The sequence below is a fragment of the Salmo salar genome, chromosome ssa04, assembly GCF_905237065.1.
Source record: "Salmo salar chromosome ssa04, Ssal_v3.1, whole genome shotgun sequence".
Taxonomy (NCBI): Eukaryota; Metazoa; Chordata; class Actinopteri; order Salmoniformes; family Salmonidae; genus Salmo; species Salmo salar.
In genome coordinates, this window is record NC_059445.1 from 22,091,584 (window position 1) to 22,105,933 (window position 14,350).

Below are 14,350 nucleotides of genomic sequence, written 5' to 3' on the forward strand. Positions count from 1 at the left end.
TAGAGCTAAATTTTTATGGAATGGTCTGCCTATCTATGTGACAGGCGCAGACTCAGTCTTGACCTTTAAGTCTTTATTGAAGACTCATCTCTTCAGTAGGTCCTATGATTGAGTGTAGTCTGGCCCAGGGGTATGAAGGTGAATGGAAAGGCACTGGAGCGACGAACCACCCTTGCTGTCTCTGCCTGAACGGTTCCCCTCTCTCCACTGGGATTCTCTGCCTCTAACCCTATTACGGCGGCTGAGTCACTGGCTTACTGGTGCTCTTCCATGCCTTCCCTAGGAGGGGTGCATCACTTGAGTCACTGACGTGATCTTCCTGTCCAGGTTGGCACCCCCCTCGGGTTCATGCCGTGGGGGAGATCTTCGTGGGCTATGTTCGGCCTGGTCTCAGGGTAGTAAGTTGGTGGTTGAAGATATCCCTCTAGTGGTGTGGGGGCTGTGCTTTGGCAAAGTGGGTGGGGTTATATCCTGCCTGGTTGGCCCTGTCCGGGGGGTATAGTCGGACGGGGCCACAGTGTCTCCCGACCCCTCAGCCTCCAGTAATTATGCTCCAAAAGTTTGTGTCGGGGGGCTAGTGTCAGTCTGTTATATCTGGAGTATTTCTCCGGTCTTCAAATCAAAGTTTATTTGTCACATGCGCCGAATACAACAGGTGTAGACCTTACAGTGAAATGCTTACTTACAGGCTCTAACCAATAGTGAAAAATGGTATTAGGTGAAGTAAAGAAATAAAAAATAAAAAAGACATAACAGTAGCAAGGCTATATACAGTAGCGAGGTTAGTCGGGCTGATTGAAGTAGAATGTACATGTAGATTTGGTTAAAGTAACTATGCATATATGATGAACAGAGAGTAGCAGTAGCGTAAAAGAGGGGTTGGTGGGTGGTGGGACAATGCAGATAGTCCGGTTAGCCAATGTGCGGGAGCACTGGTTGGCCGGGCCAATTGAGGTAGTATGTACATTAAATGTATAGTTAAAGTGACTATGCATATATGATAAAGAGAGAGTAGCAGCAGCGTAAGAGGGGTTGGGGGGGGGGGGGGGCACACAATGCAAATAGTCTGGGTAGACATTTGGTTACCTGTTCAGGAGTCTTATGGCTTGTGGGTAAAAACTGTTGAGAAGCCTTTTTGTCCTAGACTTGGCACTCCGGTACCGCTTGCCATGCGGTAGTAGAGAGAACAGTCTATGACTGGGATGGCTGGGGTCTGACCATTTTTAGGGCCTTCCTCTGACCCCGCCTGGTGTAGAGGTCCTGGATGGCAGGCAGCTTAGTCCCAGTGATGTACTGGGCCATACGCACTACCCTCTGTAGTGCCTTGCGGTCGGAGGCCGAGCAATTGCCATACCAGGCAGTGATGCAACCAGTCAGGATGCTCTCGATATTGCAGCTGTAGAACCTTTTGAGGATCTCAGGACCCATGCCAAATCTGTTTAGTTTCCTGAGGGGGAATAGGCTTTGTCGTGCCCTCTTCACGACGGTTTTTGTGTGTTTGGACCATTCTAGTCTGTCTTATCCGGTGTCCTGTGTGAATGTAAGTATGCTCCCTATAATTCTCTCTCTTTCTTTCTCTTCTCTCGAAGGACCTGAGCCCTAGGACCATGCCTCAGGACTACCTGGCCTGATGACTCCTTGCTGTCCCCAGTCCACCTGGTCGTGCTGCTGCTCCAGTTTCAACTGTTCTGCCTGCGGCTATGGAACCCTGACCTGTTCACCGGAGGTGCTACCTTGTCCCGCACCTGCTGTCTCTAACTGAATACTCAGCTATGAAAAGCCAACTGATATTTACTCCTGACCTGCTCCACCCTCTACAACCACTGATTACTATTATTTGACCCTGCTGGTCATCTATGAACGTTTGAACATCTTGGCCATGTTCTGTTATAATCTCCACCCGGCACAGCCAGAAGAGGACTGGCCACCCCTCAGAGCCTGGTTCCTCTAGGTTTCGTCCTAGGTTCCTGCCTTTCTAGGCTAGGGAGTTTTTCCCTAGCCACCGTGCTTCTACATCTGCATTGCTTGCTGTTTGGGGTTTTAGGCTGGGTTTCAGTATAGCACTTAGTGACATCGGCTGATGTAAAAAAGCCTTATAAATACATTTGATTGATTGAATGAATGACCTCCAGGGATCACCAGTCACTTTTTAATCAGTGGCTCGAACCACTCCCGATGCGCAGGGGCGTTAAAATGTACTCAAGAGATTAGATAGTGACTTGTGTGAAGAGAGTCCTCCCACCGTTCTCCACTTTAGAGAGTCCTCGTCGGTGTGTGTTGATAACTGGGGAGAGAGGTGGTGACTATTAAAGCGTTCTCTTCCATCTGTTGCCGTTTGAGATGTTCCCTCTCCATCTCCCCCGATGACTTGGCACTTTTCCACCCGTAGGAGCTAGTGTTATAATAATGATGACCTCAACGAAACTTATTGGCCACAAATTTTATTTGAGTAAGAAAGGGAGAGTGAACGCAGATGCTTTACATGGGCCCTCTGAAAAGCATTTAAGCGAGCGGGACATATTTTTTAAAATAGCTGATTTGATGGAACTCAAGACAGGCCCGCTTGTCAAAGCTAGTATGACCGAGTGGGATGTAATGGACTTGGCTGAAGCCCTGAGGTAAATAAAACAGAGCAGAAAATGACACTAAGCTTAGCGCCATCCGCTAGCATCACTCAGTGAATATAGGGGAAGTCTATTGGAAAATGACTCAGGTTGTGTCCCAAAATGGCACCTATTGGCCCTGGTCAAAAGTACTGCACTAACAGCAAATAGGGTGCCATTTGGGGCGCAGCCTTATACATCAAGGAAAATCTCGGCAAAGAGACTGAGGGGAAAAGCATTGCCAATGTCTCCAATCTCTGCCTTTCCAAATACAGACTTTTCAAATCAAAGATCTAATCATATTAGAGGCTACGGTTATATCTCAAAGAAGCTAGTTGGTGTAGTTTAGTGGAAAGGCCTGATGAATTAATGGATGCAAGAGAGACATGCTATATGCCGTTTGACGTTCGTCAGTGTCCATAACCAAGGTAATACACTGCAGTTGCGCTCAGTGTACTTTTCATATAAAAAGTCAAAAATGGAGCCATAATGTTTGCCATTGAAAAAAGCCAGGTGCAGATGGTGGCTTCGAACTCTGTGTTCCTTGATACACATGCATGTACACACACAGTCAAACATACAGCGTTTCAAAAGAGGATTGATTGTGTGTCTGGTTATGTTTTCGGGTTGGTTAGTGTACATGGAAGGTTCCTGTGTGTGTGTGTGTGTGTATTTGTGTCAGTTCAGGTTAGTTGGTGAACATGGCCAGACTGTTTGAATTCGTACAGTATGCTCGAGTGTCTCTATGCATTTGTGTGTACGCAGACACATGAGCGACTCGACGGCCGCTGTTAGATAAGCTGACTACGGTCTCCTCTACAAGGGGCCATGACCCCACAGTGGCCACACACGCTAGCAAGAGGTCAGCAAGTCCTAAGGGGGTGGGGGAAGGGCTATTTAAAGACGCACACCAAAAATGCAGCCGATAGCCTTTTTTGGGTTGAGTCTATTTTTATGCACGCATAAGAATTACTTAAACTGTCTGTGAAAATGCTTCCTTGGCTCTGGTGCTAATGGAGGTTGACTAAGTGCAATATCCGGAGGTAAATGTGAAATTAGTTCATTTTATTATTACCGGTAATTGAAGCCCCAGAGTTAATGTACTGTGGGGTTGAGAATAAACCATAGCCTGGCAATTTGGTGAGGATCTCTACGACAGAGAATGAGAGATGGAGACCAGAAATGTAAAAGCAAAGGAATGTCTGTCAAGTCCAAAGTAAATCTCAGTCAAGACATGGTGAGTCTGAGACTCCCCTTAAATCGTCCGATGCCGACGGGGCACCTCAACGCTACGCCAAAAAAGGACAGAATCCACAATTACTCTCTTCCACAATTAACTGAATTGGGGCCAAGTTATTTTTGTGGTGTATTTTTGTGGGAAATATGTGGGGAGCTCGGGCCGGTGGCACAGGAAATGAGACGCTTGGGAAACAAAATAAGACCTTGAGAAGGCTAGTGTGCTTTTGGTGGATACGGTCCATTTTATGGGTTGCATGGGGTTTTAGCTGTGGGTATTTTGGTGCGTTACTTCAAAGCAGTGTTGTCAGAGAAAAAGCATGATTTGCATTCAGCTTTGAAATATAATCAATAAACCCAAAACAATGAACAAAAAAATACAAAAGCAAAGAGAATGTAAAAAGGTCCAATTGTGGTTTCAGATGTGGGTATATCAGTGCGGCACTTCTAAACGGCATTGTCCGAGCAAAAGCATGATTCCCATTATTAAGCTTTGAAATAAAAATCAGATAAACCCAAAACAATAAACAAAACATAATACAAAAGCTCCACTGCTGTACTGAACAATTCCTGAGAAGGAAATGGATGAAAATGTGGGTCGTAATCCAGGATTAGAACAGTTAATTCTGTTAACTGATCCAAGGTCACACAGTAAACACATTCTCTAATAGCAACATCTGATCTAGAAATGTGTAAATTAAAATGTGCCCATCAGCTGGCGCCTGTCATTCAAATGGCTGCAAGTGGATTTCCTTCATATAATATATCGGTCAGATACAGTGCATTGGGAAAGTATTCAGACCCCTTGACTATTTCCACATTTTGTTACGTTACATTATTCTAAAATGTATTAAATCGTTTTTTTGACGAAGCAAAAACAGGATTAGACATTTTTGTAAATTAATTTAAAAAAAATAGCAATTGAAATATCACATTTACATAAGTATTCAGAGCCTTTACTCAGTACTTTGTTGAAACGCCTTTGGCAGCGATTACAGCCTCGATTCTTTTTGGGTATGACGCTACAAGCTTGGCACACCTGTATTTGGGGAGTTTCTCCCATTCTTCTCTGCAGATCCTCTAAAGCTCTGTCAGATTGGATGGGGAGTGTTGCTGCATAGCTATTTTCAGGTCTCTCCAGAGATGTTCGAGCGGGTTCAAGTCCGGACTCTGGCTGGGCCACTCAAAGACATTCAGAGACTTGTCTCGAAGCCACTCCTATGTTGTCTTGGCTGCGTGCTTAGGGTCGCTGTCCTGTTGGAAGGTGAACCTTCACCCCAGTCTGAGGTCCTGACCGCTCGAGTAGGTCGTCATCAAGGATCTCTCTGTACTTTGCTCCGTTCATCTTTCCTTCGATCCTGACTAGTCTCCCAGTCCCTGTCGCTGAAAAACATCTCCACAACATGATGCTGCCACCACCATGCTTCACCGTAGGGATGGTGCCAGATTTCCTCTAGACGTGATGCTCAGCATTCAGGCTAAAGAGTTCAATCTTGGTTTCATCAGACCAGAGAATCTTGTTTCTTTAGGGTCACCTCCCTGACCAAGGCCCTTCTTGCCCGGTAAGTTAGCTCTAGGAAGAGTCTATGTTGTTCCAAACTTTTTCCATTTAAGAATGATGGAGGCCACTGTGTTCTTGGGGACCTTCAATACTGCAGAATTATTTTTGGTACCCTTCCCCCATATCTGTGCCTCAACACAATCCTGTCTCGGAGCTCTACGGGCAATTCCTTCAACCTCGTGGCTTAGTTTTTGCTCTGACGTGCTATGTCAACTGTGGGACCTTATAGACAGGTGTGTGCCTTTCCAAATCATGTCCAATCAATTGAATTTACCACAGGTGGAGTCTAATCAAGTTGCAGAAACATCAAGGATGATCAACGGAAACCACTTAGAGTATCATAGCAAAGGGTCTGAATACTTATGTAAATAAGGTATCTGTTTATGAATGCACTGTAAATCAGCACTCTGACTTTTTAGCCTTTAGAATCAGGAAGTGCCGTTGAGATAAAGAATACCCTTTCCCAGAATTCTCAATATTTAGTAGCCTGTATTACTACACTGCACAAAAATAAAACGCAACATGCAACCATTTCAATGATTTTACTGAGATACAGTTCATAAGGAAATCAGTCAATTTAAATAAATGCATTAGGCCCTAATCTATGGAGTTCACGTGACTGGGAACAAAGTAGGAGCGTGGATCAGAAAATGCAATACGACACATCTCCTTTACATATAGTTGATTAGGCTTTTGATTGTGGCCTGTGCAATCTTGTCTCACTCCTCTTCAATGGCTGTGCAAAGGTCGCTGAATATTGTCAGGAACTGGAACACGGTGTCATACACACCAAACCAGAGCATACCACACATGCTCAATGGGTGCCATGTCTGGTGAGAAGTCAGGCCTGGGACATTTTCGTCTTCCAGGAATTGTGTACAGATCCATGGGACCGTTCATTATCACGCTGAAACATAAGGTGATGGTGGCGGATGAATGGCACGACAATGGGTCTCAGCATCTCGTCATGGTATCTCTGTGTATTCAATTTGACATCGCTAAAATGCAATTGTGTTCCGTGTCCATAGCTTATGCCTGCCCATACCATAACCCCACCACCATGGGGCACTCTGTTCACAACTATGTCAGCAAGCCGCTCAACCACACGACACCATGCATGGCGTCTGCCATCTGCTCAGTACAGTTGAAACCAGGATTCATCTGTGAAGAGCACACTTCTCCAGCGTGCCAGTGGCCATTGAGCATTTGCCCACTGAAGTCGGTTACGACACCGAACTGTAGTCAGGTCAAGACCCTGGTGTGGACGGTGAGCACACAGATGATTTTCCCTGAGATGGTTTCTGACAGTTTGTGCATAAATCCTTTGGTTCTGCAAACCCACAATTTGCAAACCCACAAATCTGTGCACAAAATGTGAGAGAAATAAGCTTTTTGTGGCTCTGGGATCTTTAATTTCAGCTCATGAAACCAACACTTTACATGTTACGTTTATATTTTTGTTCAGTATACATAGTACAATTATGATAACTCAGTCAAAGGCCTAGACAAATAGGCAACTCCAGAATTCCCAGAATTCTTATACTATTTATTTACAGTCCTAAAGTAGTATTCACTAAACAGTACAGTAAGGGTAAAAAGTATTTGATCCCCTGCTGATTTTGTACGTTTGCCCACTGAAAAAGAAATGATCAGTCCATAATTTTAATGGTAGGTTTATTTGAACAGTGAGACAGAATAACAACAAAAAAATCCAGAAAAACGCATGTCAAAAATGTTATCAAATGATGTGCATTTTAATGAGGGAAATAAGTATTTGACCCCTCTGCAAAACATGACTTAGTACTTGGTGGCAAAACCCTTGTTGGCAATCAGAGGTCAGACGTTTCTGGTAGTTGGCCACCAGGTTTGAACACATCTCAGGAGGGATTTTGTCCCACTCCTCTTTGCAGATCTTCTCCAAGTCATTAAGGTTTCGAGGCTGACGTTTGGCAACTCAAACCTTCAGCTCCCTCCACAGATTTTCTATGGGATTAAGGTCTGGAGACTGGCTAGGCCACTCCAGGACCTTAATGTGCTTCTTCTTGAGCCATTCCTTTGTTGCCTTGGACATGTGTTTTGGGTCATTGTCATGCTGGAATGCCCATCCATGACCCATTTTTAATGCCCTGGCTGAGGGAAGGAGTTTCTCACCCAAGATTTGACGGTACATGGCCCCGTCCATCGTCCCTTTGATGCGGTGAAGTTGTCCTGTCCCCTTAGCAGAAAAACACCCCCAAAGCATAATGTTTCCACCTCCATGTTTGACGGTGGGGATGGTGTTCTTGGGGTCATAGGCAGCATTCCTCCTCCTCCAAACACGGCGAGTTGAGTTGATGCCAAAGAGCTCCATTTTGGTCTCATCTGACCACAACACTTTCAACCAGTTGTCCTCTGAATCATTCAGATGTTCATTGTCAAACTTCAGACGGGCATGTATATGTGCTTTCTTGAGCAGTGGGACCTTGCGGGCGCTGCAGGATTTCAGTCCTTCACGGCGTAGTGTGTTACCAATTGTTTTCTTGGTGACTATGGTCCCAGCTGCCTTGAGATCATTGACAAGATCCTCCCGTGTAGTCCTGGGCTGATTACTCACCGTTCTCATGATCATTGCAACTCCACGAGGTGAGATCTTGCATAGAGCCCCAGGCCGAGGGAGATTGACAGTTCTTTTGTGTTTCTTCCATTTGCGAATAATCGCACCAACTGTTGTCACCTTCTCACCAAGCTGCTTGGCGATGGTCTTGTAGCCCATTCCAACCTTGTGTAGGTCTACAATCTTGTCCCTGACATCCTTGGAGAGCTCTTTGGTCTTGGCCATGGTGGAGAGTTTGGAATCTGATTGATTGATTGCTTCTGTGGACAGGTGTCTTTTATACAGGTAACAAACTGAGATTAGGAGCACTCCCTTTAAGAGTGTGCTCCTAATCTCAGCTCGTTACCTGTATAAAAGACACCTGGGAGCCAGAAATCTTTCTGATTGAGAGGGGGTCAAATACTTATTTCCCTCATTAAAATGCAAATCAATTTCTAACATTTTTGACATGCGTTTTTCTGGATTTTTTTGTTGTTATTCTGTCTCTCACTGTTCAAATAAACCTACCATTAAAATTATAGACTGATCATTTATTTGTCACTGGGCAAACGTACGAAATCAGCAGGGGATCAAATACTTTTTTCCCCTCCCTGTATGTAGTATGACAATTCAGTCACAGCCCCGGGCCAAATAGGCAGCTGGAGTGTAGCACACTTGAGAACACCTTTAGCCCATGCCTCTTTACTAAAAGAGCTATGAACTGCTATGGGATAGTAAATCTGTCCATGTGCCCTTGAGCAAGACACTTCACCCTTATTGCTCCTGTAAGTCACTCTGGATAAGAATATCTGCTAAATGACTAAAATGAAAATATCAAACTGCTTAGACCCCATATCACACTTGATCCCCAACAAGCCCTCCACTGGACTTAACAGTTTTAAATAAAATATCTCCCCGTTACATGGAATCTGTTTGTTCAACCTCTCCACTCATTAGCGGACCCCCCTCTGTGTGAACGAATGAGCCCGGGAGGGGGGGGGACGACAATATGCTGACCCCCTCGTTCCCAATACCCATACTGTGTCCGAGACAACAAAAGAGCCTGGTGTTGTCCAGCAGGGTTGCATCACATCATTGCTATGGCGGCTAACCACCAACGAGCAGTAGCCACTGCCCCGAGAGCGCTAATGTAAGCTAATGCAATTACGCAACACAAGGCCCTGCTCTGTGTCTGGGGGGAAAAGCAATTGGACATGACAACCTGCGGTGTTGCTTCTGTCCAGTGTGGGTCCGGGATTACACTGTGCTACTGTTATTGTTATAGAGCAGCAGTAGAAACCTATGGAGGCACAGGATGATGATTAGAAGAGTGAGGAGAGAAAGAGAGAAAGAGAGTGAGAAAGAAAATTAACAAGAAAACAGGCAGAGGGAGCAAAGCGACAGAGCGAAAAAGCATGACGACTGAGAGAACGAGAGATAGAAATAGAGACCGAGAGCAGAATAGGACTCGTTCAGGTCACCACTCCATCCCGTCAGACAGAAACAGAGAAAGGGCATTAGCATTAGCAATAGCGCTAGCTACGATTAGCATGGTAGCGTTATGTAAGCTGTATGGCAGAATGGTCCTCTAGCAGTGAACAATACCTCAAGAGTTGCCGCTGCGGTCTCCTCTACCCCACTGGACCACGGCCATGACGATTAACAGTGAAGGCTAATGGGAAGTAATTGCAGTATAGAGATGGACTGCTATTCAAAACCAGATCGAACCGGTTCATCAGAAAAGTAGGGAATTATTATATGAGTAATTTGTATGCATTCAAAATGCGGTTCCCTACCAATGTGTGGAGATGTGGATAGGGATAAACAAGTCAAGGTAACCTGGAGTGAAAGGACTGCCCATAAATCTTGCTCAATTTGGCACTCTTTCTGGTGTTCTGTCTGCCCGTCTCTGTCATTCTGTCTACCTGTGGTCCTGTCAGTTCCTCAGTCTGTCCCTCCATCTCTGTAGACCTGCAAAGTCTGTAGTCTGGCAGGACTCTCTGTGTGTGTGCCTGTGTGTGTGTCGGTGCGAGTGGACACGCTGGAGGAGCCTCGTCAGCGGCGGTATTTCAGCTCACATCTTTATTCTACTGAGGGACTGTCTGTCCACAGGCCATCATGTCCATATTGCATACCCTGATGAATGGACCTGGCAGACGTTGGCACCATGTGACCTCACAAACAAAACAGAAAAGAGTGGAGTCAGTGGACTGATAGTATGACAGAGCCCCAATGTTGACCACTGTCTTGCGATCATATTTCACGTGTCAAGTGCCATGCTCAGTCCTATGGAGTCTCGTGGAATCATCTACTTGAATGCTGCAGAAATGGCAAAACAGTTTATTTCAGATACAATAGTCAACAATTCTCTGTCAACTATATTCAAAACCATACTTTTCATTTTCAACCTATCTTGGAATGTGACAGGGTCTTCGATCTCTCTGTGTGACACACTGCATGGGCTGACTGTCAAAGCAGTTTTGTTATCTGCCCTGCCAGATAGTCTCTTTATGGAGACTTTCTCTGTGAAACAGCAGGCATTCCTGACAGGCCAAGGTTGGTAAGTCAAATCAGTGAAAAGTCACTGCTAAGCATCTGAGAAGGGTCCTAAAATGGGCCACTGCTGAGAAGGGTTCTAGGTTCTGAAGTCCTAGGAGGGGATAGGGCGCAGAACTTTTCAACTCCATGCTTGGAGGGCTGAGCCCCAAACACTGCCAGTGTTCCTTATCTACGCTTTAAATCGTGACACGAATCAATCCCTTGGCGAGCAACTAGGTAGAAAAGGAAACGGCAGCTCTGCAGGCCTGTGATTAAAAAGCCTTGGTGAGGGCTTCTATACCGTCTTTCCATCTCTGTGAAGCCGACCTGACATCCATTTTAATAGGCCTGACATTTCCTATTCGCGGCTAGGCGGTGCGGAGGAGACAGACGTTATGGGGGAGTTGGGAACGAGAGCACCGTCTGTTAACTGGGTGTTTAGCCTTGGAAAGAAGACCTTTCGTGATGTGCGAAGAGCTAAATATCCCCACAGGGGACCTGCAGAGTCTTTGGACAGCAGGCTAGAGAGCCTTGTTATTCTAAAAACACTCCTATGCTAATGCTAACATTAACTGCTAACGACTTTGAAGGTGGCGGGAATGTGGTAGTAAGAGTAAAGCAGCTAGCCTAGCACTGAAGGAAATGCCCTTTCAGTGTGGAGGATAGAGAGGATCATTATTCAGGCAGGCTCAATGCTAATGCTACATCACTAATGATAATAGCTAACTGCTAATTGTTTTAAAGGTGAAATGAAGGGTGACGCAGCTAGCGCAAAGAGAATGAATGTCATGCTAAGACAATTGCTCTTCAACTGCAAAGGGGGACAGCATTCCCTGCATCCTTACAAAGGACAATTTAGCGGTATGGCTAATGAATTACCCCACTCAATGAATACATGGTGGATATAACATTGATATTCACATAACTTACCATCAGGCTACCAGATAAGCATGATTAAAAAGAGAAGTATATGTCAACATAACATTGTATCCATCAGCTATAGCTTATACAGTATTACCTCCCAATAGATGGGATTGAATTCCCCAATAAGGTATTACCTCCCCATAGATGGGATGGAATTCCCCAATACGGTATTACCTCCCCATAGATGGGATGGAATTCCCCAGTACGGTATTACCTCCCCATAGATGGGATGGAATTCCCCAGTACGGTATTACCTCCCCATAGACGGGACTGAATTCCCCAATACGGTATTACCTCCCCATAGACGGGACTGAATTCCCCAATACGGTCTGAATTCCCCAGGTGCCAGCGTGAACTGCGTGGAGTAGGATGATAAGGTGGTCTTTAAATAAGTTATACTTGCGTCCCTTAGACAGGCCCTTTGCCCTCCAGAGGGCTCTGGAGCAGAGAGAGAACTCTATTTACATTTTAGTCATTTAGCAGACGCTCCTATCCAGAGCGACTTACAGGAGCAATTAGGGTTAAGCGCCTTGCTCTATCAGGAGGGAACTTTGTAGGATCTGTGTCGGAGAGGGTAACACTAACCTCTGCGAGTTAAGAAATTCCTGGCCAGGATGCTTTACTGTCGGATAGGCACTCTGTAATGATGCCGCATTTAACTTTTTGAGTTCGAGTCGTTGTCGTTAGACACTGATCTAAGATCAGCTTATCACCCCCAACCTTAGAAGGTGAGGGTGGAGTAGGGGTTAGGGGGTAATGCAAAATTGTCTTCTGATCAGCTTCAGGGGGCAACTTCATAACACTCCGAAAGTTCCCCGAGAGATCGTAGGGCAAGTGGCTCAAAAAAGGTCACCGATGCAAACAAAGTTTATAGACTCAGAGGTTAAAGTATCTGGGAAAGGTGACAAAGTCAAAGGTTTGACATGTAAAGTATGTCAAAGACAAACTATTGGTGTGTAGAGTTGGACTGGAGAGCCCTTGTTTTGGTACCAGTCTCAATCTTGTGGGGTAGACTGTGTACCAGAATAATACTTTAAGTACCCTCCTAGTGTTTTGGGCTCTTGTTACAGACAATTATACTTCTATTTTCATTGCCGTCATCAAATAGCAACAGGCCTAAAGAGTTTAGCTGTGACACAACCCTGACACACTACTCTCCCAGCTAACGGTAAGCAATAGCAGACATTATATTGCACTGAAAATGAGTGTGTGTGTGTTATTGTGTGTGCAGGTCTGTGGGTGTTGTGCTTGTGGGTGTCTTTGCTGACCTCCGTGTGTGTGTGTGTGTGTGCGCACGTGTGTGAGCATGCAACTGTTTGTATGCGTGTGGTTGTCGTTATGCATGCGTGTTGGTGTATCTGTGCATACGTGCTTGCCGAGTTTCACATTCTTACACGGCATTGTAACTCAAGGGGCTTGTTTTTCACTGCTTGCTGCAAAGCAATCTTTGGAAGATCTTTTTTCTTTGTGTACGACAGGGCCTTTTAACAAATGACCCTAAACGGGATGGTATGAGGAAGATTTAAAAAAAACAAGAGTTGCCAAACCAGACACATTTATCTTCAACATTTTTCAACCTAACCCGAAATCTGCTAATACTTCAACTGAATCCTCTTGCCTATTGGTCAGTCAAGCCCTCTTCTTCCTGAACTAAATTGAAATCCTTTGCCTGTAAATAAAACTGAACCACATTCCATCCATTAACGCCATATCGATTGATCACTGTGGACACTGTGCGTACACAACCCTGTGAGGTGAATTCGTCACCCGAAAGTGTGGTGGTGGTGGGGGGGTAAAAATGTCCTTGTCCCAATCGCCAATGGGCATGCAACAAAGCGTCCCTGTGTGTGTGAGGTCAGGGGGAACAAGGGCCAAGGGAGCTGCGCTCTCTCTCTCCCTCTGCATGTGAGAGTGTGGACTCAAGGGGTGGGTGGGGTCAAGGTGGCATTCCACAACACCTCAGAGACTGGCCTAATGGACAGAATTGTGGAGGGGAAAAAGAGCAGGGCGAAAAAGTGAAAAGGGTAGAATGAAGTAGGAGGGAGAGAAAAGGGCAGGGGAGGGTTTGGGGAATTGGTTGGTTTCGGTTGTCTTTCAATATGGGTTCAAATTAGAGTTATGGAAGCCTTCCGGATACTACATAAAATTCAATCCATGTCCCTCTCTCTGCCTCCATCTTCCCCCCGTTCTCCCTCTCTTTCATTAATTTAGCCATGTTGTATTTGCAATATGATGACACATCAGGGTTCAAGACGGACAAGTGGCACGGGACCAGCGAGGCTGTGTAAACATGATGAGCATTGACAAAACTGCAGAGGCGAAAGCACTAAAGGCCATACGCCATTTTGACAGGCAGCAGACATGTTAGTGGTGAAAAATGCAAGAAACGTATTGTTTTTGTGGCTGTATTGTAGGCTATTTGAAGAGCCTGGTTTGGGTTAGACGTTTCTATGTTCCAAATGAAAGCAGAGTCGTTTTTTGTTGGGCTTTTTCCTGAGGTTAGAGGTTCGGGAAGAAAAACCCTGGTTTTAATTGAAACCATTTTTGTCCTGTCCACTGTTGGGTTTGGCTATGGTGTAGTGCTGGGATGTAGTGGTACTGTTCTGTTCCAACAGACAAAGAGTAACCAATCTAATCATATCACCATTTCTTTTTTTTTTGAGTCCGGGTTCTTAATCAAAAACAAACGACTAAAATCAAAAAATGCAAATAGACTTTTAAAAAAGTTAAATAAATACATGTTTATTATTCATAATTTTGGAGTGCAAATAATTACTGCTGGACTATTCCATTCACTTTTCCCTCATTGTTGATTTTATGACAACTTATGAATTGTTATCAAAATCATACATCCAGTCCACTGATACGCAAGTGCTCGACTCCCAATGGTTTGTGAGGCATGTCCGTTCAAACAAA

At 45.0% G+C, this 14,350-nt stretch overlaps 1 protein-coding gene across 2 annotated transcripts in view; it reads right to left on the reverse strand.

Moving 5' to 3' along the window:
* LOC106602561 (sorbin and SH3 domain-containing protein 2) overlaps positions 1 to 14,142 on the reverse strand; it is an 81,830-nt gene extending 67,688 nt beyond the window's left edge. The window contains exon 1 of one of the 2 annotated variants that reach the window (XM_014195264.2): positions 10,051 to 13,051. In XM_014195264.2, coding sequence (XP_014050739.2) covers positions 10,051 to 10,052 — 2 coding nt within the window. In that variant the 5' untranslated portion in view covers positions 10,053 to 13,051. Of the gene's footprint in view, positions 1 to 10,050 lie in introns of both variants that reach the window. The other variant, XM_045716656.1, reaches the window with a different exon arrangement.
* Positions 14,143 to 14,350: the final 208 nt, after the last annotated feature.